The sequence below is a fragment of the Stenella coeruleoalba genome (genome assembly GCF_951394435.1).
Source record: "Stenella coeruleoalba genome assembly, chromosome: 3".
NCBI lineage: Eukaryota > Metazoa > Chordata > Mammalia > Artiodactyla > Delphinidae > Stenella > Stenella coeruleoalba.
The window spans coordinates 166,437,035-166,461,912 of NC_137148.1; the positions used below are offsets into that span (position 1 = coordinate 166,437,035).

Consider the following 24,878-nt stretch of genomic DNA (forward strand, 5'->3'; position numbering starts at 1 on the left):
GAGGCATGTGGGATCTTAGCTCCCCGACCAGGGATCGAACCCTCACCCCCTGCATTGGAAGGCGAAGTTGTAACCACTGGACCACCAGGGAAGTCCTGGGCCTCTGTTTCCTCATCTGTAAAAGGGGGGAATAATGACAGCACCCATACACAGGAATGGGAACAGCACATGCAAAGGCCCTGAGGTAGAGCTGAGCCCTAGCATTCTTCAGCCCCCAGTTCCTAGGCCCTTTTCTAACCAGGGCTAGAAGGGCCATCAGGAGGAGGCACCTGGGCATGCAAAGCCTGGGAGGTGAGCGAGAAATTGGCATATGCAGGTGCTGAGTGGGGGCTAGAGAATCCACTAAGACTGCTGCCTTGGGGCTGGTAGAGGAACTTTTGGGGAGAGATTTTAGACCACATACTGGCCAAGACATCCGCACATCCTCCCTGCACTGGAGGCGGCTGGGCCGGTCCAGCCTCCCAGACTGGCTCACTCAGGTCCTGCCACCGGGTCCTGTGTCACATCTCCTAGCGCCTTGGAGCCCAACTGGACTCCTCTGCCCTCACCCCAGACTGGGGCACATCCCATGGAGACCCCTAGGTAAGCGCCTGAACATCCCTGTGCCTCAGTTTACTCATCTGTAAAATGGCGGAAAGGATAGGTCCTCCCACATATCAGAACTACAGGGCCGTGCTTAACAAACGCTCGAGATTATAATTATTATGGTGATTATAGTGATTGCTAGCCAGAGGGCAGAAAGAGCAGCCCCCGGGAGGAAGTCCGAGGCCCCCAGCCTCAGTCCCGTATCCTCTCCTCCCCTGCCCCCCCTCAGTTTCCCCAGGCCAGCCTCGAGGGCCGCAAAGGCGGCCGGGGGACCCGCGCCCCCTCCGGCCAGCAGGGGCAGCACGGAGCGGCCCGGGACACCCGGAAGGGCCCCGCCCCCGGCCCCGCCCAGCCCGGGCTGCCCAGAACCGGGAGGCGGCGGTGGCGGCGGCCACGGCGGGGACGGTGCGCGGGGTTGCAGCGGCGGGGCCGGCGGCTGGACGCGCGGAGCACCATGGCGGTAGCCGAGCGCCGCGCCTTCGCGCACAAGATCAACAGGTAGTGCGGCCGCCGGGCCCCCTCCCGGGCCGCCCCCACGTGTCGGAGCCCCGCCCCGGGGCGGCCCGGCCCTCCCTCTTCTGGGCGCCCCCCGTTCAAGCTCCTTCCGCCTTGGCCAGCTCCGGCCCGCTTCCTCCGGCCGGGGGCGCAGGCGTGGGGAGGTGGGGAGGACGGGGGGGTTCCGGGCTGGGGGTCGCGGAGGGGCTGCGGGCGCGGTGGTGGCTGAGGTCTTCCCTTGGAACCGGTGGGACGCGTGGGGGCGTGCCCGGGGGGCCTTCCTGGAGGAGGCGGCGCGGGGAAAGCGCTGCCCGGCGCCCTCCGCGCGTCCTACCCATCTCCTGGCTCCTCCCCCGGCCCCCTAGCTCCTCAAGCGTGGGAGTTGGGGGGCTTTTTCCGTCCCATCCTCTGGGCCTGGTGTGGGGCAGGGACGCATCAGGCGCCGAGATTTGGGAACAGGGATGGTGCTCCTGGCGGCCTTTGAACCTCCTCGGGAAGTTTCCCGTAATCTTCTCCCCGCGAGGGTCCCGTGCCCAGCTGTCTGGGGGGCAGGGGACAGCTGTGAATGTCCCCCCGCCCCCAGCCCTGCTTCAGGCTCTCCCAGCACCGGCTGGACGCTCTGGAGATGGATGGTGATTGAATGGAAGGAGTGGGGGCGGGGGACGGAACCAGCTGGTGGGCAGACGGGGGGAGGGGACAGGCGCCAGGCGCTGGGGGATCCATTTCCGTGGCCACTGGTGATTGTAAGAGATTGACCAGGGAGGGGGATGTCAGACTCTCTGGGGCTGAAGAGCCTTTCTCCCATTCGGGTCTTTGCCTCCAATAGTGGGTTCAGAATCTGCTGGGGTGGGGGGTGTTTCTCTCACAGCGGGGCAGGGGTGGGGTGGGGTGGGGCGGGAGGCGGGCAGGGACCTCCCCTGATCAGCCCCAGGTGAAAGAGTCAGCCCTGCCCTGACGGAGACACAAGAAAAGATCCCACCCTTGGGGGCAGATACAGTGGGGGAGGCAGAGGAGAAGCAGGATAAAGTAGATTATATGTTAGTGGTAAGTGGTATCAGGACATACAAGGCAGAGAAGGGAGATGGGGAATGTGAGGACTATTTTAGATCTGGGAGGCGGGTCAGGAAGGCCTGGAGGAGAAGGTGGCATTTAAACAAAGATCTGTTGGAGGTGAGGGAGGGGTCCATGCCCAGACATGGGGGAAGAGCAGTCCAAACACAGGGAAGGGCAAGTGCAAAGGCCCAGGGGCAGGAGCAGATGTTCACAGAGCATCTGAGGAAGCCAGTCAGGCTGGAGCAGAGTGAGGAGGGGGGCAGGTTGTACAGGGCTTGTGGGTTGTGGGGAGGAGTTTAACTTTTACCCTGAGTGAGGTGGGGGCCATGAAGAGTTCGGAACAGAGGAGGGACATTGTGACCTGGTGTCTGGGGCATAGTGGTTGGGCAATTTTTATGTTCTGTTATCTCTGTGTCTCTGAATCGTTCCTGTCTCTTGGACCTTTGGTGTTTCTGAGCTTGGGGAGGTTATTGCTGTCTGTTTTTTTGCCTCTCGGTCCCTATGTCCTTGGGTCCTGGCGTCCACTCAAGTGAGAAAGAGAGGCCCTGGGTTTTGCCCTGGGGAATGGTTGCTCTATAGAGTTCAGGGTAAGAAAAGCAGAGAAAGATCCTGGGGCCCCAGTGAACCACAAGCAAATGGCTCAAGTCTTCCAGCCACCCTCTGACAAGGTCTCAGCAGACTGGTGGGCACCCAGGTATCTACATGCTCAGACCTAGGCCTATATTCATCTGCTTGTTCATTCAACTATTCATTCCACAAATGCCATATTAATCTGAATATTAGACAGTCCCCCAGTTTCCTAATGAACAGGTCCATTTAAAACAAAGATTTGGGGGGACAACTTAAAAATACAGACTCGGGAATTCCCTGGTGGTCCAGTGGTTAGGACTCGGCGCTTTCACTGCAGGGGCCCGGGTTGGATCCCTGGTCAGGGAACTGAGATCCTGCAAGCCGCGAGGCATGGCCAGAAGGAACAACAACAAACAAACTCTTATGAACGTACACAACACGCACAAATAGTATTGTATGCAACATAATGTTCTTTTTTTTTTTTTGACTTGTACTCTTTAAAATAAAGTCCAATCTGGAATGGTGATAACGACCAGCACTTTTTTTTTTTTTTTTTTTTTTTTTTGGCTGTGTGGCTTGGTTTGGCTTGCGGGATCTTAGTTCCCCGACCAGGGATCAAACCCATGACCCCTGCAGTGGAAGCCTGGAGTCCTAACCACTGGACCGCCACGGAATTCCCATGACCAGCACTTCTAATGTGCTTATCGCATGCTGGTCCCCATCTGAGATGTCACTAATTGTCACCAGAGCCCGTTGACATCGGTATAACTATTGAAACCAAAACCCAAAGTGGTTAGGTCACTCTCAAGGGTCTCTCGGGGGGGAAGTAGCCCAAGAGTGTGTGGCTCCAGAGTTGAGAACAGTCTTGGAAACCGTGCCTCTTCCTGCCCTCTCCTGTCCGCAAGGATGTCCATTCATGCTTCCCAGGCTTCTGAGAGCAGTGTCATTATTTTGCCCCTCAGTTGTCTGATGTGGGGCAGTTTGCCGTTCTCATTTAAAGAAATGCTTTGTTGGAGGGGTGGGAGCACGACAAGACATTGACGAAATTCCAAAAGTACCTGTGGGATTTCCAGGAAATATCTTCCTCCCACTCCTGTCCCCAAATATATTTGCAGACGTGAGCTTAGGCGTAGGTGATTATTTTTTACCTTTAAAAAAATTGTAACAGATGACATGTAGACAGAAAAATGCTAAGTTTAAGTAAGGAGTAATCATGAAACAAGTGCCAGGGGAAAAGTCACTCGGATCAAGACGGGCTGTCTTGGGAATTCCCTGGCTGTCCAGTGGTTAGGACTCCGTGCTTCCACTGCATGGGGCACAGGTTCAATCCCTGGTCGGGGAACTAAGATCCTGCATGCTGTGTGATGCTGCCAAAAAAAAAAAAAAAGGGGGGCCGTCTCTACCTTCCCAAGCCTCCCCACTCCAGCAGGCCCCTCTCAAGGTGATCTGCACTTGATTCTGCCCCTCAGGGGACGGCCATGCTGGTGGTAGCTACTGTTTCTTCCTCACTTACATTATGGTTTCTCCATCCAAGTTGGCTTCCTATCTGCAGTGGGTTGGCTTTGTCTGTTTAGAACATCTCATAAACGGAACCACACAGGATGTCAAGTCCTATGTGGCAGCGTAATGTCGGCAGCATCCGTGCTGCCGACTGTAGTCTGGCTCATCCTTTTTCATTGCTGCATACTATTCCCCCTGTTTCTTGTGTGTTCTCCATCTTTGGTCAAGGATCTTGTGAGTTGTTTCCCTTTGAGGCTGTCATGATCAGAGCTGCCATGAACATTCTCGGCCATGTATTTCCTCCTGAGTATCTACGCCTCAGAGTGGAATTGCTGGATTGGCATATTTTCAACTCTGCCTGTAAATTTACAGATGGTTTTCCAGAGGGGTTCCTCCAGCAGCAGATGAGGGTTCCCATTGCTCTGCATCCTTGCTGGCACTCATATTATTTGCCTTTAAATTCTTCTGTCAGTCCAGGAGGGGTAGGGTGGGATATGAGGAGGAATCTCTTCATGGTTTTATATTTACTCATTTTCTTCCCTCACTCTTTGCAGAAGTGGGAACACAGCATCAAGGCTTAAGCCATTCTTGTTTCTGGTTTTGTCATCCTCCTCCCCTGTGAGAGTAGTCCTCTGTTAATCTGGCCAGCCCTGGAGGGGAGGTACACAGTCTCACATGAATTCCCAGTGATGCCACTGCTTCATGTTTCCCCTCTGAGCATCTCTTTAGTAGCACATAGGGTTGTGGAGTTTTCACCTCTCACCAATAGCTAAAACCCACCACCTGATCTTTGCAGTTTCCCTCATTGAATGCTGAGATCCCTTCCTGAGAAAACCCACTGAATTCAGCTCAGCATTTTGCCTCCCTTTTTGAAATGTGGTCCACGGGAACATCTGAAGCAGATCTGATGTGGGAGTGAGAAAGAGAGAGGGGTTGACGGTGACTCCCAGGTGTGGGTCCCAAGCGTCCAAGAGAGTAGGGCTGCCCTTAGTGAGACAGAGAGGATGATGGGAGGGCAGGTTACGGTCATGGGGCAGATTTGAGGATCTGTTGGTGTTTAGATGGTGTTGAAGCCTCGAGACTGGATGGGACTGCTCTTCGGAGTGGGGAGCGGGTGAGTGTGGACAGGGAAGGGGCAGGTTCTGGAGCCCCTGTTCTTGGCCCTGCTCCCCATCATGGAATGCCTAGCGCTAAAGGACTTTGACCTCCAGCTGACCAGGGTTCAATTCTGGGCACCGCTGCATTCTGCTGTGTGACCCTGGGTGCCTCACGACCCTTCTCTGAGCCTCACTCACCTTTGGTATACAAAGCAGGGTCAGGAATTCCAGTTTCCCAGGATGCTCTGTGAGGCAACGTGGGGACAGCTAGCTTTAATTGAGCACTTACTATGTGCCAGGCCCTACACTCAGAACAGCTCAATAAGTCGTGGGTACTGTCCCGAGCCCAGAGGTCCAGAGAAAAGATGTCATTCACCCCTGCTCGCCCAGCTCCAAGTGCAGAGCTCTGTGACTCAGTAAACTGGCTCCTGTGGCCACACCGTTGTGGACCCAGCCTTCTCCCACTCTGGGGGCCTCACTCTAAGGCCCGTGGCAAAATGAAGCTGGAGGCTCAGCCCTCCCCACCCCCCTCCCTGTCCTGGGGCAGCAGCTGCAGAACAGCTGGGACCAGGGCACAGACAGGTTCCCTGATACGGCATCTTTCGTAAATCACCCCCAATCCTCCTCTGTGTGCCCATGCTTCCAGAGGAAGTGGCCTGGACTTCGGGAATTTGAGGACAAATCCCTAATTTTTCCTCCCCCCAAGCATCGCCTGGCTCGCAGGATCTTAGTTCCCCAACCAGGGACTGAACCTGGGCCCTCAGCAGTGAAAGCACGGAGTCCTAACCACTGGACCGCCAGGGAGTTCCACAAATCCCTCATTTTTAACATTCTTTGAATTTCCTACAAGCTTCTCTTCCCTTCCCCGCTTCCCCGCACCTCCCGTCCAACAGAAGCAAGACTCTGAGACAGTTGACAGAGAAAAGAAATAGAATCCAGGGACAGAGAAGGAATGAGGCTGGGGTCTCAAATTGGAGACCCCACATTGGATCAGGGTCGTGGCCAAGTTTTGTTTGACCCACACGGATTTGAGTTCGGAGGCTCACAGGCAGGGCTGAAGCTCCTAATTATCCCCACTCCACACCTGTCTTTCCTGGGCCCACCTCACACATCCATTGCATTGGACGCTTGTGGGCCACATTTGCAACCCTCAACATAGCGCTTTATGGGGTACAACTTTTTATTTTTATTTTATTTTTTAAAAATGTTTATTTATTTGGTTGCTCTGGATCTTAGTTGCAGCATGTGGGGTCTTTAGTTGCAGCATGTGGGATCTAGTTCCCTGACCAGGGATCGAACCTGGGCCCCCTGCGTTAGGAGCACGGTGTCTTAGCCACCGCACCACCAGGGAAGTCCCAGGGGTACAACTTTTTATTAAGAAAATTTCCAAGCATAAGAGAAAAGAGGGAAGCAGGAGCTATTGAGGCCTGAACCCCTCAGCCGTTGCCTTGCCTTCCTGATTTTAAGAGAAACTGAGGCCCAGAAAGGTTGTTCCACCTGTCCAAAGCCACACAGCTAAAAGATAAGGGGCTTCCCCCAACTGACAGTAGATTTACGCAAGTTGGACCAAGAGGGAGATTGGAAGGGATTCACTCATTCCATCAAAAAAACATTTATTGGGCTTCCCTGGTGGCGCAGCGGTTGAGAGTCCGCCTGCCGATGCAGGGGACACGGGTTCGTGCCCTGGTCCGGGACGATCCCACATGCCGCGGAGCGGCTGGGCCCGTGAGCCGTGGCCGCTGAGCCTGCGCATCCGGAGCCTGTGCTCTGCAACGGAAGAGGCCACAACAGTGAGAGGCCCACGTACCGCAAAAAAAAAAACAAACAAACATGTATTGATGGGAATTCCCTGGCAGTCCAGTGGTTAGGTCTTGGTGCTTTCACTGCCAGAGGCTGGAGTGTGATCCCTGGTCGAGGAACTAAAATTCCACAAGCCGGGCTTCCCCGGTGGTGCAGTGGTTGGGAGTCCGCCTGCCGATGCGGCGGGCGCGGGTTCGTGCTCCGGTCCGGGAAGATCCCACATGCCGCGGAGCGGCTGGGCCCGTGAGCCATGGCCGCTGGGCCTGCGCGTCCGGAGCCTGTGCTCCGCAGCGGGAGAGGCCGCGGCAGTGGGAGGCCCGCGTACCGCAAATAAATAAATAAATTAATTAATTAAATTCCACAAGCCATGTGGCGCAGCCAAAAAAAAAAAAAAAAATTTATTGAGCATCTACTATGTGTGGGATCCAGTGCTGGGGCCTCCACAGGGACAACACAGTCCTAGTCCTGTTTTCACAGAGACCCCAGGGAGCAGGGATTTCCAGGCCCAGAGAACAGAGCCTAGCCTCAGAGCCTTTGCACTCGCTGTTCCCTCTGCCTGGCACACTCTTCCCCCAGATAACTGCATGGCTCCCTCTCCTTCCAAGCTCAGCTGAGGGAATTGAGAGCTTGGGGAATCCCTGCCCCTGTAGGATTTGTTCGAAATTCCCGTGCTGGCCCCCTCCGCTGTGGGTCTTGCCCCTTCACCCTCGTCCTCTGGGACTCTGAAGGTCAGCGTAGATGCAGGCGGCCCATGAAGGCCACGGCACCGACCTTGGTGGCTGGGTTGTGCTCTCTGAGAGTCATGCTGGCCTCTTACACACAGTCAGCTTCAGTCTCAGACTCCCTGAGAAGGTGGGTGTGTGGCATGCCCACTGAATGCCAGGCCCCCTGCTCAGCTCCACTGGTCTGTGAGAGCAGGGCAGCTACAGATGGATAAACTGAGGTTCAGAGGCAGAAGTGACTTATCTGGCAAGGGTGGAACGGTTCTCACGTTCCTGATGAGAGGCAGAGGTCCTCCAGATGAGGAAGTAGAGGCCTCTCTCCAGACCTGGAAGCCAGTCCTGGTGGGTCAGGACTCAGAGCCTGGGGGCCAGGGGGAAGAAGGACGCGCGGGAATCAGTGGCCCTCAGGCCCTGCCCAGCAGCAGCCCTGTATCTGTGCTTGCAGGAGGAAAGGGGAGATGTATGCGCCACAGCCTTGGGGCCCACACGCTGAGATCTGTGGCTCCTGAAGCCTGGGTTCTCTTGGCCCGGAGCCTGATTTTTTTTCTTTCCATAGCCTGGATTTTCCTCTCATGGAATGAATTGGTCGGCTCTGAAGCCCCGGTTCCCAGGGCCCCGCTGCCCAAGTTCTCCTGCCCCCAACTACCCCCTTCCTGTCCCCACAGGACGGTGGCTGCCGAGGTGCGGAAGCAGGTGTCCCGGGAACGCAGTGGCTCTCCCCACTCCAGCAGGCGCTGCAGCAGCTCCCTGGGGGTGAGTGTTTGGGAGCCCCCCCCCGCCGCTGCTGTGGGGACCCTGAGGCTGGGAGGGACCCAGCTGTGGCAGGGAAGGGGGTCCCTGTCCTGGCCCAGCACTGTCCCCATTCCTGTCCCCAGTGAGCGTGAGTGGGAGGGTGGTGGACCCCCCTCTCTGCAGGGAGCAGCCCTGTGGGTGGTCGGGGTCGTGGGGGAGAAGTTCAGCCTGCTGTGGCCCGCAACTCCTGCTGCCTGGACCACCCAGCTGGGGAGGGTGGGGAGGGCGGTCTGGGGGATGGGAGGTGCTTCTGGCTGCAGTGGGGAGGGGTGGGGCTCTCTCGCCCCAGGGCCTGAGGAGTTGTCTCTTTCTTTGCTGCAGTCCACAAACCTTTCCTTCCACCATGAGTTTCCTGCCGCTCCAGGCACAGGGTGTGATTTCCTGCCTGGAAAGAGGGTCAGGGCCGGCCAAGCTGGGGTGGGGGTGGAGTGGCTGAGGTCACTGTCCTCCAGGGCCCCTCCAGCTCCAACACCCTCCATGGCTCCCACCGCCCTCTTGTTTGTTCAAGGCCAGCCCAAGTCCACACTCACCCTCCAGCCCCCCGGGGCACGGGTCACAGCCACTTTGCTCCAACTCAGGTCCCACTGACTGAAGTCATTGAGCCGCTGGACTTTGAGGATGTGCTCCTGAGCCGGCCGCCAGATGCAGAGCCTGGGCCGCTCCGGGACCTGGTCGAGTTTCCAGCTGATGACCTGGAGCTGCTGCTGCAGCCCCGGGAATGCCGCACCACGGAGCCTGGGATCCCCGAGGATGGGTGGGTTCAGCCCCACACCCTCCCTGTCTGTAACTCCACCTACCTCTGTGCCCCCCGTGAATACCCTCTTTCAACTCTTGGCTCCACTGTGTGACCTTGGGCAAGTCCTCTGCCCTCTCTGAGCCTCTACCTCTGTATCTCTGAAACAGGCAGAAGGACAGGCCCCACCTCACAGGCCACTGGAAAGATTAACACTGGGCCCTGCCTCTGTTTATTACCCTGATTGTATTTTGTGCAGAAAGCTGGATGCCCAGGTGAGGGCTGCCTTGGAGATGTACACGGAGGACTGGATAATCGCCCACAGGAGGTGGGTCTGGCTCGGGGGCAGCTCAGGGTAGAGAGGCCAGGTCTGAGCCCAGAAGAGCCCATTGTGTGCTGCCGGTCCTCCTGTTTATCCACCCACCGTCCCTTTAAGGGTAGCCAGACTTCTCCGGCAGAGCACTGGGAGGGTGGATGGCCTTGCACGCATCATCTGGACCCTGGAGGTGTGTCAGCACATCCGGGAGCCCTGGGGAGCCCTCATTCCTGATACCCACCAAGCCCCGCCTCCTCCTAGGTACCAGCACCTGAGTGCAGCATACAGCCCCATCACCCTAGAGACGCAGCGAGAGAGGCAGAAGGGCCTCACCCGCCAGGTCTTCGAGCAGGACGCTTCTGGGGATGAGAGGTCCAGCCCGGACGACTCGGTGAGGAAGCCCTGGGCAGGGGTCACTATAAGCATATGTACATGCATGGGCTGCGGCCCCAGCTCTCAAACGCATATGATGGGAAATAACCCAAACAGCCTTGAACCCAAAAGGAAATGTATCAGCCCTGTAAGTGAAAAGTTAAGGGTAACAATTATAAGCATTTATTAAGGGCTTAGTGTGTACTAAATGTTTTATACTTGTCCTTATCTTTCATCCTGTGAGATCGGGCAACACCCATTTTACAGATAAAGACAGAAGTTCCCTGGTGGTCTAGTGGTTAGGATTCGGAGCTTTCACTGCTATGGCCTGGGTTCAATCCCTGGTTGAGTCTTGAGCCTGTATTTTGTCAGCCAATATTTATTGAGTGTCTACTTTTACCAGTAATAATCATGTCAAGAATTATTGTTTCCTTGTTACTATTTATAAATGTAGATGGGGAAACTGAGGCCCTTAGGGTTGGGATCAGAGACCCAGGATCACAGAGCTGAGCTGGGATTTGAACCAAGGTAGTCTGCTTCTGACCATAGCTGAGTCTGGGAGGTCAGGCAGGGTCCTGGGCCATTGACAGCCCCAGTGAGAACTCTCCCTCCCCTGGCAACAGTGAGCAGAGTCCCAGGGAAGGCTCTCATTGGCCCAACCCAGGCATATCCTGACCTTGGAGCCAATCCCTGGGGTTGGTACCTGTTTTGTTCTGACTGGCCAGACAAGGGTCATGTGATACCCAGACTGGGATGTAACCTCCCCACAATAGTAAAGGAGGGGGCTTCCCCAGACAGAAGGTTCTAGAAAGAGAGTCAGCAGAGCCCTCAGGTGACCCTTGTAGTGGTGACCCCAGCCCCTGGCCCTCAGTTTCCCCATCTATAGGTTGGGCATGAGGACAGTCTCACCTGAGTAGGATGGAGATGCATTCAGCTGGCACTCAGCGCTTGCCCATTCTCTACTGCTGGCAGGATGACCCCCGGCACTCCTCAGGCTCCCCAGACGACACCCCACGAAGCAGTGGTGCCTCTGGCATCTTCGACCTGAGGAACTTGGCAGCCGACTCATTGCTGCCCTCACTGCTGGAGCGCGTGGCCCCGGAGGATGTGGACCGGCGCAATGAGGCCCTGCGGCGGCAGCACCGGTCCCGTGCCCTGCTCACCCTCTACCCGGCGCCCGACGAGGTGGGTGCCCACTAGCCTGCACAGGCCCTGAAGTCAATACACATCCAACTGACATGTATCACAGTATATGATCCCAGCAAGATTTCCTGGGTGCCTACTGTATACCCTGCATTGTATACTTTAATTCAATGGCTTCTATTGGGTGCCTACTATATACCCCTATATTTTTCCACCCAGCATTTATTGGGCACCTACTATATACTGCTATATTTACTCAGCCAATATTTACTGTAAGCCTACTGTGTAGTCTTTTCTTTAATCAAACAGCATATAATCAACCAATATTTATTGGGTACCTACTGTGTACCCTATTTTTTATTTGATGACTTATTATATATACCCCTATATTTATCCATTCAGCATTTATTGGGCACCTACTGTGTACTCTATATTTTTATTCAATGACCTTTATTTATTATACATACCCTTATATTTATCCACCCAGCATTTATTGGGCATTTACCGTATATTCATATTTATTCAGTCAATGTTAACTGTATGCCTACTGTATAGTCTTCTATTTAATTAAAGTGCATTTGAGCAACTAATGTTTATTGAGCACCTACCATGTGTACCTATATTTATCCAACTAACTTTTATTAGGCACCTAGTATATACATCTGTGTTTTAATTCAGCCATTTATTGAATGCTTGCTGTATACCCCAATATTTTACTCAACTAGTACTTATTGGGTGTCTAGTACACATCTCTATATATGTCCAGTCAGCATTAATCAAATACTTTCTGTATATGTCTATTCAACCACTTTTTAGTAGGTACCTACTACATACCTCTGTGTTTATCCAACCAAGATGTTTGAGTGCCAGTTATATAGCAGGCACTGGGGATACAGCCACGAACAAGATAGAGCCAGTCTTTGCTCTCCGAGTTCACAGCCTAGGGGAGGAGAGATACCAGGAAATGACAACCCAGAATAGTACCATGATGAGATGTGTGTCATTGTCTCTCACATGGCCCACAATGTCCCAGCCATGTGGCCCATTGCAGCAGGGCCTGTTGAGCATCTGGAACATCAAGTGGCTCTGAGTGAGGGAAGGCTTCCTGGAGGAAGCTTCAGCTAAGGTGCGACCTGACGATGAGCATGTATCGGCCAGGCAAGGAGGAAGGGAGAAGAAGGGCATTCCAGGTAGCGGGAACGGCATGTGCAAAGGCTCAGAGGCAGGGGACTGAAAGAAGTTTAGTCAGCCTGCGGGTAGAGCTGGTCTCAGGCCACACATTCCAAGCCCTTCCTGGAGGATGTGTTCCCAGCTGCCCCTTCGGCTCTTGGCAGGATGAGGCCGTGGAACGCTGCAGCCGCCCGGAGCCACCCCGAGAGCACTTCGGACAGAGGATCCTGGTCAAGTGTCTGTCGCTTAAGTGAGTGTGCTGACCCGTCCCTCCCTTCAGACATGGGAGGGGACCATGTGGCTTATGGTGTGGCACACACTCGGCGCTCACTACTCGAGCTATGCCATTACCGTGTGCAGCCCTGAGACCTATGAGGACACCTGTGGGCTCTCAGGCTGGAAAATAAGACTCCCTTTTGCATTATTCAAAACCGCCAATCCTAAGCTCCAGTTGTGTGTCAGGCTCAGTTCTCAGCCCTCCATGTGTATTAACACTGACCTTCACCACAACATGCGATGTGGGTGCAGGTGGGAAACCAAGGCACAGGGTGGAAAGGTCATTGTGCCCAAGATCACGAGTTGTGAGGCCAGAGTCTGGCCCTCGCCCAGGCTGCTGCTAGGACCCAGGCTAGAGGGGGCGCTGGTGACCCTGGGCCTGGCTTCCAGCTGCCCAAGGCCCCCTCCACATCGCCCCCTGGGAGCAGCCAGCGTTCGTGGGAATGGAGCTAAACAGGATGTGGCCTTGGACCTGAGCCCGGCCCTGCCCCTCCCCAACTCTCAGTTCCTGCCTGGATGGGGGCAGGAAAGGGAGGTCCCATCTGGCCTGAGGCCCGCGTGGGCCTCCTGCCTCAAGCACACGGGCTGGGAACTGGCTCTCTGAGCTCATCCAGTCATTCAACAAACACTCATTAAGCATCTACTGTATGCAAGGCCGTGTAACTGTGGGATGACCACACAGGGCTCTGTAGGTGGGGGATACAGCACAAACAGAGGCCAGTAGATGTCTGGAGAAAGGAAAATTGAGGCCAAGAAGTGGGCGGGACAGGGCCACGCAGGGCAGTGAGGAACCTCAAATTTTAAGTTTTGGGTTTTTTTTTATTCTTACTACCTTCTTTTTTTAAAAAATATTTATTTATTTATTTGGCTGCATCAGGTCTTAGTTGCGGCATGTGGGATCTTCTTTGCAGCATGCAGGATCTTCGTTGCGGCATGCAGGATCTTTCGTTGTGGCACACGGGTTCTTAGTTGTGGCTCACAGGTTCAAAGTTGTGGCACGCAGGCTCTCTAATGGTGGTGCGGGCTCAGTAGTTGCGGCGCGTGGGCTTAGTTGCCCCGCGGCATGTGGGATCTTAGTTCCCCGACCAGGGATCGAACCCACGTCCCCTGCATTGGAAGGCGGATTCTTAACCACTGGACCACCAGGGTAGTCCCAAATTTTAAGTTTTAAGATGTTTCCTTAGGAGGCACGTGGATGATGAGTAGAAATGAGCAGGGCAGAGTAAGACAGGGAGGCGGTTATGGGGGCTGTTTCGGCGATCGAAGATGGGACTCAGCCCAGGATGGCAGAAACCGTAGAGGACACCTCAGGGAGGGGAGGCAGGGAGGCCCAGGAGTCGAGAATTTCAAGATGGGACTTGGGGGGGTGTGGGGGGATTGATGTGCCAAAAGGTGCCTCCATGCCAACCGAACAAGGGCCGTGGTTTCAGCAGGAGGGACTCTGTGTGAGTTACTTACTGAGGGAGGAAGGCGGGCGGGGGAGGTGGGGGAGGTAGTCTCTTGGTGCCTTAGTTTCCCCTTTGGCAAAATGGGACAGGTCTTTCCTACAAGCCCTTGAATGGTGCTTCTCTGTGACCCAGTGGGAAACAGATGCCCCCCGCCCCCACAAAGCACCAAGGCTGGGCTGGACCTCAAGAGGGAGCGGGGTGTATGGAGGAGGGAGTGTCAAGGTCATCCTCTGCCAGAGAACCCCCGTTTACTGCAGGTTCGAGATAGAAATTGAGCCCATCTTTGGCATCTTGGCCCTGTACGACGTGCGGGAGAAGAAGAAGGTAGGAACCCCTTTCTTCCCTTTCCTCACAGTCCCCCTCCTCGCTGCAGGGTAGTGGGCTTCCTGGAAGTGGTGGCCCAGCTGCCTCTTGTGCCCCCAGATCTCGGAGAACTTCTACTTTGACCTGAACTCAGACTCCATGAAGGGGCTACTGCGGGCCCATGGCACCCATCCTGCCATCTCCACCCTGGCCCGCTCTGCCATCTTCTCCGTGACCTATCCCTCGCCCGACATCTTCTTGGTCATCAAGGTACCCACTGGGGCTGGCAAGGGGGTGATAATGGTGAAGGCTGCAGGCGAGGTCCCCGCTCTCATGAAAGAAGACAGACATGTCACTAAGAAGGGTGATCAGGGCTGTCATGGGGGAAGTACAGGCAGCTGGGTGAGAGCCCAGAGGAAGCTTCTGACCCAACCCAGGTGGGGAGAAATCACCAAGGGCTTCCTTGGAGAGGTTACAGCTCAGCCGACACCCATGAGTGGGCAGCCTGGGGAGAAATGGCATCCCGGCACATGTGGGTGGATGTTTAAAATATTTTTTAGTTGAGAGTTTTTCAGTTTATTAGAGGAAGAAAGACCTAGTTGGCACATTCGTTTGGGATTTTCTTTTTCCGGGAGTGAGTTCAAATTTCCTTCCCCAAAACATTCAGTTAGGTTACGCTAATGACATTAATTAAACACCTTAAGGCAGGCACTGCTCCCAGTCGGTTAGGCTTCACAGGGATTCTGGTCTTTGGTCCTCACAGCAGCCCCGGGAGGTGGGAGATGACATGGGGCCCATTTTACAGTTGGGGAAACCGAGGCACAGAACTGGTAAGGAATGTGCTCAAGGTCCCATAGCCCCTCAGTGGTCAGGATTGGAGTCCAGGCTCAGAGCCATGCTTGATGTGGACTCTGTTTATACTAACAAAGAAAGATGTAAATGTGGGGGAAAAAAATGGAGTCTTGGGTTTGGGGCCGGGTTTAAAAGGTGGGGAGGGTGTAGCTGGTTGCCCAGGCTGAGAGCTAGCACTCAGTCCCAAGGACAGTGGGAGCCATGGTTGGTGTTGGAACCGAGAGTCCTAGCTGGATGGAACGGAATGTGTGGGAGGCTGTGAGGGTCAGGGAAGTTGGGTGTGGCTTGGGGAGGTTGCAGCCCCAGCAGTGCCTCACTGGCCTTGTCTGCCCCTCAGCTGGAGAAGGTGCTGCAGCAGGGGGACATCAGCGAGTGCTGCGAGCCCTACATGGTGATGAAGGAGGTGGACACAGCCAAGGTAAGCGTGGGAAGCTGGGCCAGGTAGTGAAGGGGTCCCCAGGCAGGGCAGATCCTGGATTCAGAGGGCCTGGGGCACTGAGTTTGTGGGGTGTGTTTCCGGCGTCTCCCCACAGAACAAAGAGAAGCTAGAGAAGCTGCGCCTGGCGGCTGAGCAGTTCTGCACCCGTCTGGGCCGCTACCGCATGCCCTTTGCCTGGACGGCGGTGCACCTGGCCAACATTGTGAGCAGCGCGGGCCAGTCGGACCGGGACTCGGACTCGGAGGGCGGTGAGGAGGCGGGGCCGACGGGCCAGGGGCGGAGCTACCGGGGAAAGGGGAGGGGCGCCCTCTGCTGGCCGGATTTGGTACCAGACCTGAGTCCGCACCGTCTCTGCCCCTCCCTGCCTCTCTCTCATTTCTGTCCCTCTCCATCACTGTCACTGTCTCCCCTAGAGCGCCGACCCACTTGGACTGACCGCCGCCGTCGGGGGCCCCAGGACCGGACGAGTAGCGGGGACGACGCCTGCAGCTTCTCCGGCTTCCGCCCAGCCACGCTAACTGTCACCAACTTCTTTAAGCAGGTGCCGTGACTCGGGGGGCAGGGGGCTAAGGGCTACCCCCCTGTGGCTGCCCGGGCCCCAGGGACCCCAAGCCCCTCAGCCCTGGTTCACCAGGGCGGGTCCCTGCAGGAAGCTGAGCGGCTCAGTGATGAGGACCTCTTCAAGTTCCTGGCTGACATGCGGCGCCCGACATCCCTGCTGCGGCGCCTGCGGCCCGTGACCGGTGCGTGGTGCGCGCCCTAGACGAGACGTGTTACTCATACAGTCACTCAGCAACCCCACACTGAGCACGTACTGTGCCAGGCCCTGGGGACCATGATAGGCAAAGCCCCGAGTTCACGGGTGGACGTTCTAATGGGGCCCAGAGATGAGAAACAGAATAAGATAGGACTTCCCTGTGGTGGTCCAGTGGCTAAGAATCCACGCTTCCACTACAGGGGGCACGGGTTCGATCCCTGGTTGGGGAAGATCCCGCATGCCGCGGGGTGCGGCCAAAAAAAAAAAAAAGAATAAATAAGACAGATAGATAGTGGGTCACACGGGGAATGTGGTGGGCAGAGCTGATCAAATATGAGGGCAAGACATGGGAGTTGAGGCCATCTTTCAGCCTTAGCACCTGAAGGATAGAGCCACCAGAGGGTGTTGTGGGAGAGTCAGAGCCCTGATCCGAAGCCCAGAGAGGTAGGGCCCGGCTCGAGGCTCCCAGGCATGTGCAAACTGACTACCCCCTCCCCAGCCCAGCTCAAGATTGACATCTCCCCAGCCCCTGAGAACCCCCACTTCTGCCTCTCCCCGGAGCTGCTTCATGTCAAGCCCTACCCAGACCCCAGGGGTCGGCCCACCAAGGAGATTCTGGAGTTCCCCGCCCGTGAGGTCTACGCCCCCCACACCAGCTACAGGTACAGCCTCTGGGGCAGCCGGGCACTTGAATAGGGGCATTCAGGCATCGTGCAAAGGGAGATGCCCTTTCCCCGACACTCACAGACACTGGCCTGAGATGCCACTGCTCTGCTTTAATGGGGGATGGATAGGAATGAAGGGGCGTGTCCTTCCTCCACCCCTCCTCGACGGTCCGTGTCCTCTGCCTGCGTCCCTGCCTGCTTTCGTCTCTGCTCCATGGCCGGAAGTGGGGCCCAGCGCCCTGGCCGACCTCAGCAGACAGGCAGCTCCTCCCTGTGCAGGGGCCGCGTGGGGCATGGCAGCATCCCCCGGTGCGTGACTGGTCCTCAGTTCCACCCAGACAGGTCTCAGGCTGGGAGCGCCGCCGTGTGGAGTCTGGGAGGGAGGTGAGGTTCAGGCAAGGCGCAGGGGTCCCCATCCCGCTGCCCGGCACGCCCAACCCCCCACCAGGCACACCTCTCCTGAATATCTCTCAGCCGCTGCTGCTGTGCCGTCATCTCCTGCTTCTGTCGCTGCATGTGGCCCACGAGGGCCCACACGATGTGGCTCTGCTTGTCTGCATGGGCCTGTGGGGTCAGGACAGAAACCTCAACTGGGGGCCTCCTCACCTCCTGTCCCTCGACCCCACCCAGACCCCCCTGCTCCCCACTGCATCTGTGCGACCCGGCAAGTCACTGCCACTCCTTGGCCTCAACTTCCCCACCTGTAAAATGGGGATGAAACAGGAGTCCCTCTGTGGGGTTGTTACGAGCATGGAATTTTAGAGGGCATAAAACAGTGCCTGGATACATCATGGGCACTCAAGAAATTCTCTAAATAGTATGCATTTATTGAGTAACTCCCATGTGCCACCCCCTACTGAGGATTTTATCTGCACTGAGTCCCTGGCTCTGCTTTGAGAAATCAGTTGTCGCCCTTATTTGCAAATAGGGAAACTGAGGCATCGGACGGGACATGGGTTTTGCCCAGAGGCACACAGAGTAGAGGCCAGGGTGCTGGAAGGCTGACCTTTGGGGGGTCTCTGGGACAAAAGGTTCAGAAATGAGGTCTGGTTGTGAATCAGGGTCTTGACTCCCCCAGGGCTGGGAACCCCTTACCTTTAAGGCCTCAAATTCTTGGCGGGCATGGCCCAGCCAAGCGCCTCTCAGCTGGACTTCCATCCGCTTCATTTTCTTCCGCAGCACCTGCTGTCCTTGGGCCACTTCCTCCAGCGCCTGGGCTGTGGCTTCTGCCTGCAGCTTGAGACCATCCTCTGCCATCTGATCAATAGATAGCGGATGTTAGTAGGATGACCTACTGGGACTGGCCTGATTTTAACACTGGAAATCCTGTATTCCAGGACCCCCCTCAGTCCTGGGAAAACCTGACAGTTGGTCACCCTAGGCATAACTCTCCCATAGACTCCTATCCACCCCACAACACCCCAACTGCAGCGTCTACCTGCATCTCCAGTAGGCTCGCACGTAGCTCCTGGGCTGCATCCTGGCCCTGGCTGACCTCCTGCCTCAGGAGCCCCAGCGCCTGGCCATAGAGACTCAGGCTGCGCCCGGCCTCTGTCAGCTGTGCCTCGGTGGCCCTGTACACGCCGTTGAGAGCCTGGCTCAGCTGCAGGGCCCCGTGAAAGAGCAGGGTCAGCTCCTCCTGCTGCGCCGGCTCCGAGCCGCTCATGGGGGCCACCGGGGCAGGCTGGGCCACCATCGCCAGGGCGCACAGCAGACACAGCATGAGCATGGGCATGACTGGGGGGCTGGGGGTGTGGCCACAGCAACACTGCTGCTGCCTTTTATGCCTTAACACCCCCCTTAACCTCGGGTCAATCGTTAACTGGCCAACCGGGTGCCCCGTGTTGTGCAAGGGCCTGGCTGGCACTAAAGTTGCATCAGGCGAATGTCCAGCCGGGCCACGCTGGTATCACGCTGGCTGGGGCTCGGGGCCAGGTGTGGGCTGGGGACGCTAGGAGAGAACAGGCCCAGGCCCTGCTGGGAGACCCTACGGCTCCTAGCCTCAGTTCCCCCTCCTGTGGATAGGCATGACAACAATAACGGCAATAACAGTGAAGCTTTTATGAGTTCCAGTGGTTTGCCCAGAGCTGTCCCACTGCTGTTATAGTAGCTGGTCTCATAATCCTCCCATGAGCCTGTGATGCTGGACTTTTTGTCGGCCTGGTTAAGAGCTAAGGGAGCAGGTACAGATGGTGGAGACTCTCCCAGGGCCACACAGCCTGACTCCAGGACCTCCACGTACCCTGGCTCAATGCTAACTGCCATTTGTCTCCCTGGATGACTGTGGGCAAGTGCCTCTGTTTCCCTGTGAAATGGAGTGTGATGTGAGTCCCTGCCCACAGCCTGCTGGTGAGAAATAAATGAGTCATTTCACGTCGGGTGCTTAGAACAGAGCCCAACACACCCAGAGCCAGCCGGTGCCACATTAGTGTTTGGTGCAATCATTGACATTTTTGTAATTTAGCATCGTTGGTATTACAAAGGCTCAGCTGGGGAGGCTTGGTGCCCCCATTAGACAGGTAGGGAAACTGAGGCCCAGGGGGCAGTTAGGGTTTGAATGGAGTTACCCTGGGGGAGGGAGACAGAACCCTGACCCCAGCCCAGCCCTTGCCTTCAACTCCAGCCTTGGTTTCCCCGCCTGAGAGACACGCCATATAATTCTAGTGGCCTCTTCTGGGGGAAGGGGTGGTCAGGCTGCTGAGCTGGGTGATGGGCAGGTCAGCCTGCGCAGGGCTCAGGCCTGGTGCTGGTTGCCCGGGCTACCTTCTCGGAAGTCTGGCCCTCAGCACCCATCTGTCTCCTGCCCTCTGCCTCACTGTGTACCCTCAGTACCCCCGAAGTCCCTCTGTTCCCACCGTCTGTGCTCTGAGGGTGCCCGTCTGTCCTCCATTCTCTGCCAGTCACATCTCCCGCCTGGTGCCCATACGTGTCCCTGACCCGGCTCTCAGTGCCCCAGTGGTGTGGCCACCGTCCCCCGGCTCTCTGTCCCTCTGACGTGGACGTGCCCCTGCCCCCGCAGGAACCTGCTGTACGTGTACCCGCACAGCCTCAACTTCAGCAGCCGCCAGGGCTCCGTGCGCAACCTCACTGTGCGAGTGCAGTACATGGCGGGCGAGGACCCCAGCCAGGCCCTGCCGGTCAGTGGCGGGGCCCAGGGGGAGGTGGGCGGGGTGTCCCCCACCGGCCCCTCATGCCCCTGCTCCCCCAGGTCATCTTTGGCAAGTCCAGCTGCAGCGAATTCACCCGCGAGGCCTTCACACCAGTGGTCTACCATAACAAGTATGTGGGGTCGGGGTGGGGGGACTGATGGGGGTACAGTGGGGCAGGAAGGGGCGCCAGGGTCGGGGGAGGGGTGCCGTCTCCTGGAGTGCTAATGCGGGAACCCGAGGCAGAGAGCAGGGACAGTGGGGCCCAGCAGCACTGGGGGAACGTGTGGCAGACGGGGCGGGGCAGGCAAGGGGGAGCCCGGCCCCCAGCAGAACCCCCAGCCGGCCCTGCCAGGTCCCCTGAATTCTACGAGGAATTTAAGCTGCGTCTCCCGGCCTGTGTGACCGAGAACCACCACCTGCTGTTCACCTTCTACCACGTCAGCTGCCAGCCCCGGCCAGGCACGGCCCTGGAGACTCCTGTGGGCTTTACTGTGAGCTCCCCTCCACCACTGCCAGCCCGCACCCCCATGCCCAGCCCTCCTGCCCACCGTCCGGCCCCATACCTGACCCCCAGCCTCCCCCCAGTGGATCCCACTGCTGCAGCACGGCCGCCTGAGGACCGGCCCCTTCTGCCTCCCTGTGTCCGTGGATCAGCCCCCGCCCAGCTACTCCGTGCTCACACCGGACGTACGTGCTCTGGACTCCCTGCCAACTAGCACCCTGTCCCCCATCAGTGCTCCCAAGTCCCCCATTCGTGCCCTGCTTTCCTTCCCACCAACACCCCTGGGAGCCTTGTCCTCCATTGGGGCCTCCGGGGCCCCTGCCTGCCTCGTCACACCCACCCCCATTATTAATCCTGTGTGATCTGCTGTCCCCGACTAGCCCTGCCTCGTTACTGCCCCCTCCCCTGCCTCTGCACTCACTGTTCCATAGTGAGATTCCACTGCCTCCCCGCTGCAGCCCCCCACTTGCAGCCCTGCTTGCCTCCCTAATCACTGTCCCTAGGGCACCCCCTCCCCATGCGAATGTTCTGTCACCCTCCCACATAGCCTTTAATTTGCACCCCGGGGACCTGGAGTCCTCCCATCATGCTATTTCCTGTTCATGCCCTCCAATAACAGTCACTCTGGGTCTCCATTCTCCCGTGAGCATCCCAGGCTTCCGGCCTGCCCAGTGGAACCCCGTAGCGCTCCCCTCCATCTGCCCCCATCTCTGGGTTGGGCGGGGCCCGGGGGCAGGGTGCCAGGTGGCTCCCCGGGGCGGGGCTGTGCTCGGGCCACAGTGTCGCAATGGCTGAGGCTGGTGGCCTGAGCGGTGGGGAGGGCCGGCCGGTGCCCACTTGGTGTGTCCCTCCCGCAGGTGGCGCTGCCGGGCATGCGCTGGGTGGATGGCCACAAGGGTGTGTTCAGCGTGGAGCTCACGGCTGTGTCGTCTGTGCACCCCCAGGTAGGGGGTGGGGCCAGAGCCCAGGAGTCCGGCCCTGGGGTTGGGCAACAGTTTCCGCTGACCACGGAGGCCTGGCTTCGGGCCATTGGACACGACTTTGGTCAGCGGGGCCAGGCTCCAGGGAAGCTGCTGACTCAGGCGGGGGCGGCCGTGCCAGTGGCCGTCCTAGCTGGAGCTTTGGCCTTTGCATGGTCTCTCCTCCCCCCGCCCGATTTGTCCCTTGTCATTTCTGTGATCACCCCCCACCTTTTCCTTTTCTTCTTGATCTACCGTCTTGTCCCTTTTCTCATGTATTTTCCGTTCACTGATCCCAAGCCTCGGTGTCCCAGCCTACTCAGCCTCGCACTCGATCCCCTGGGCCCTTGCTGGACTGGGGGCCCTGGCCTCGCCCTGCTCACCCCTGGTCTCCCACCAGGACCCCTACCTGGACAAATTCTTCACCCTGGTGCACGTCCTGGAGGAAGGGGCCTTTCCATTCCGGCTCAAGGATGCCGTGCTGAGCGAGAGCACCGTGGAACAGGAGCTGCGGGCCAGCCTGGTGGCCCTGCGACTCGCCAGCCCTGAACCCCTTGTCGCCTTCTCCCACCACGTACTGGACAAGCTCGTACGCCTGGTCGTGCGGCCCCCCATCATCGGCGGCCAGATCGGTGCGCGGGCACAGCCTCATACCTTAGTTTCCCCATCTGGAGAATGGGCCTTGGGTCCCCTGGTCCTGGGTGACCTCCCATAGCCCATTTATCTCTCTGGTCTCAGTTTTCCAATCTGAAAAATGGCCCCTCAGTCCCCTAGTCCCCTGAATTTTTGATGGCCACGTGAGCCCCCTGGACCCTGAAGTCTCTTCCCTGGGGAAGTGGGAAGCCCTGGGACCTGGAACTTGACCTCTCTTCTGCCCGGCAGTAAACCTGGGTCGTGTAGCCTTTGAAGCAATGGCTCATGTAGTCAGCCTCGTCCACCGGAGCCTGGAGGCTGCCCAGGATGCCCGTGGTCACTGCCCGCTGCTGGCTGCCTATGTCTACTATGCCTTCCGACTGCCTGGCACGGAGCCCAGCCTCCCAGGTGGTGAGTGTTGGTGGGAGACCCTGGGGCACGGGAAATACCTGGGACCAGAGCATCCCAAGCAAAGGGAAGGGCATGTGCAAAGGTCCTGAGGCTGCACAGGCTTTGGTTGGTTTGGGCAATTTACAGGGGAGAGAGAGAGAGAGAGAACTTTTTGCCCCAGCCCCAGGGGAGTGGTCTTTGTAAACTTGAGTGGCATGTGATTCAGCCAGTCAGCAAGCAGGGACTCAAGCAGAGCTGTCTGGGTTTGAATCTCAGTTCTGCCTACAAGCTCTGTGACTCTGGGCCAGTGACTTGACCTCTCTGGGCCTGTTTTCCCATCTATAAAACGATGATAATAATAGTGCCTCTCACAGGGGTGCTAGTAGTAGTCAATGGCATAGTAATCCATGCAAAATGCTTGGCACACTGAGCGCTCAGTAAAGTTGGATTTTTTTTCATTTGCTAAATAATTGACAATTAGCACTAAGACTTATAACGTGCCAGGCACCGTTCTCGGTGTTTTTCATTCTCCCCAAAATTGCTGTGAGGCAGAGCCATTATCACACCCATTTTACAGGCGAAGAACCTAGAGGTTCAGAGAAAGAAAGTGACTTCGCCAAAGGCAGCTGACTGGGAAGGGGCAGGGGGTCATGAGGGCAGGTGGGCAGGGGGCTGAGCATATTCCTTCTGTCATCAGGGGCCCCTCCAGTGACGCTGCAGCCTGCCACGCTGGCCCATGGCCCTGGCCGCCCCGCAAGCCTCTACCTGGCCCGCTCTAAGAGTATCAGCAGCAGCAACCCTGACCTGGCCGTGGCCCCTGGCTCCGTGGATGACGAGGTCTCCCGCATCCTGGCCAGCAAGGTAGGGCAAGGGGCCCCTGCTCTCTCCAGCCTCAGTGGTCATGGCTGCCAGGTGGGCAGGTGAAAGATCTCAGTATTGACAGAGGATAGGAAAGACAGCCAACAGCATGGATGAAGACTTGACCCTGGGTTATTCCCTGGCGGTCCAGTGGTTAGGACTCAAGCTCTCACTGCCAAGGGTGCGGGTTCAATCCCTGGTCAGGGAACCAAGATCCTGCAAGCCACACAGACTGGCCAAAAAAAAATAGACTTGACCCTGGACATTAGGGTTGGGCCCTGGCTGTCACAGGTTGGGAGCTGTGACTCGGACTCTTAGGCTGACCCAAGGACAGGTGACTGGATCTTGAAAAAAGAGCACCATGTACATAGCGCAGTGGTGCATTTCCATGTGTACCCTATGCATGTACGTACACGGGGCACGTGTATGCACGCACCCCACGCACATGGGAACGCGGGTGCATGTACTCATGCATTCCACGCACAGACGTATGCGGGATGCATATACGTGTGCACCCCATGCGCAGTTGCGCACACACACATATTCCAGGGTTGCGTGTGGGTGTCCACGTGGGCACACGTGTGGCCCAGGACAGTGAGCACGCTTGGTGTTTCACGCTGGTTTCCCTGCCCTCTGCCCATAGATGCTACCACTTATCCGTGTATCTCCAGGGTATCGACCGCTCACACTCCTGGGTGAATTCTGCTTATGCTCCAGGAGGCAGCAAGGCGGTGCTGCGACGGGCACCCCCTTATTGTGGGGCCGACCCCAGACAGGTGCCCTCCCTGCCTGCCCCTGCACGTGTGTCACCCCACCTCAGCATGAGCTCCTCCCACCTTCCTGGCTGGGGCCGACTAACCTAGGGGGGCTGCCTGGAGGAGGCAGCGGACCCCCCCCCCCGCCCCCGCCTTTGTTTGGGGCTGTGGAGTGGATGTTGTAGGCAACACAGGGTCATCTTAACCAGCCTTTTGCTGCCACACAGACCACAGCCTCAGGCAGAGACAGAAGGGGCAGGGTGGTATGCAAATAGCATGCAAATGATATGCACATTCAGCCGCTCTAACCTCACTGTCCCGCATGGCCTGTTTCTCTCCCTTTAATCCACTCTGTTCGGGGGACTCTCAACTGTCCCCTTGACACAGCAGCCTGAATGATGCCCAGGGGATGGAACTGAACCTCTGGGCTCCCCAACCCCGTTTCAGGCAGAGCGACCCCTGTGGGCAGCTTCCTTTGCTTTGCCCCTTCCTGGGACCTGGTGTGGGGAGGGGCTTTGCCATCAGACCCTGGATCGGGATCAAG

The 24,878-nt window shown here is 57.2% G+C and overlaps 2 protein-coding genes across 7 annotated transcripts in view; one reads left to right on the forward strand and one right to left on the reverse strand.

Moving 5' to 3' along the window:
- Nucleotides 1–953: 953 nt before the first annotated feature.
- Nucleotides 954–24,878, forward strand: part of DOCK6 (dedicator of cytokinesis 6) — a 42,714-nt gene continuing 18,789 nt past the window's right edge. For 4 of the 6 annotated variants that reach the window (XR_013827820.1, XM_079918489.1, XM_079918490.1 and 1 more), the window contains exons 1-22: nt 954–1,083; nt 8,488–8,575; nt 9,193–9,368; nt 9,607–9,675; nt 9,925–10,054; nt 11,008–11,220; nt 12,513–12,598; nt 14,330–14,396; nt 14,496–14,645; nt 15,565–15,645; nt 15,761–15,914; nt 16,080–16,207; nt 16,316–16,409; nt 16,923–17,085; nt 20,108–20,225; nt 20,297–20,367; nt 20,590–20,728; nt 20,823–20,924; nt 21,597–21,683; nt 22,099–22,330; nt 22,581–22,742; nt 23,419–23,582. Coding sequence is in view for 5 of the 6 variants with exons in the window: in XM_079918489.1 (XP_079774615.1) it covers nt 1,040–1,083; nt 8,488–8,575; nt 9,193–9,368; nt 9,607–9,675; nt 9,925–10,054; nt 11,008–11,220; nt 12,513–12,598; nt 14,330–14,396; nt 14,496–14,645; nt 15,565–15,645; nt 15,761–15,914; nt 16,080–16,207; nt 16,316–16,409; nt 16,923–17,085; nt 20,108–20,225; nt 20,297–20,367; nt 20,590–20,728; nt 20,823–20,924; nt 21,597–21,683; nt 22,099–22,330; nt 22,581–22,742; nt 23,419–23,582 (2,718 nt within the window). In the remaining variant the exon portion in view is untranslated. Of the gene's footprint in view, nt 1,084–8,487; nt 8,576–9,192; nt 9,369–9,606; nt 9,676–9,924; nt 10,055–11,007; nt 11,221–12,512; nt 12,599–14,329; nt 14,397–14,495; nt 14,646–15,564; nt 15,646–15,760; nt 15,915–16,079; nt 16,208–16,315; nt 16,410–16,922; nt 17,086–20,107; nt 20,226–20,296; nt 20,368–20,589; nt 20,729–20,822; nt 20,925–21,596; nt 21,684–22,098; nt 22,331–22,580; nt 22,743–23,418; nt 23,583–24,250; nt 24,356–24,878 lie in introns of all 6 variants that reach the window. The other 2 variants (XM_079918493.1, XM_079918491.1) reach the window with 2 other exon arrangements.
- On the reverse strand, nt 17,262–18,823 carry ANGPTL8 (angiopoietin like 8; the record flags this gene model as incomplete). The annotated part of the gene is made up of 4 exons (XM_079918495.1): nt 17,262–17,461; nt 17,543–17,652; nt 18,184–18,345; nt 18,527–18,823. 4 exons carry the CDS (start codon nt 18,821–18,823, stop codon nt 17,434–17,436), a joined length of 597 nt encoding a protein of 198 aa, XP_079774621.1. The 3' UTR covers nt 17,262–17,433.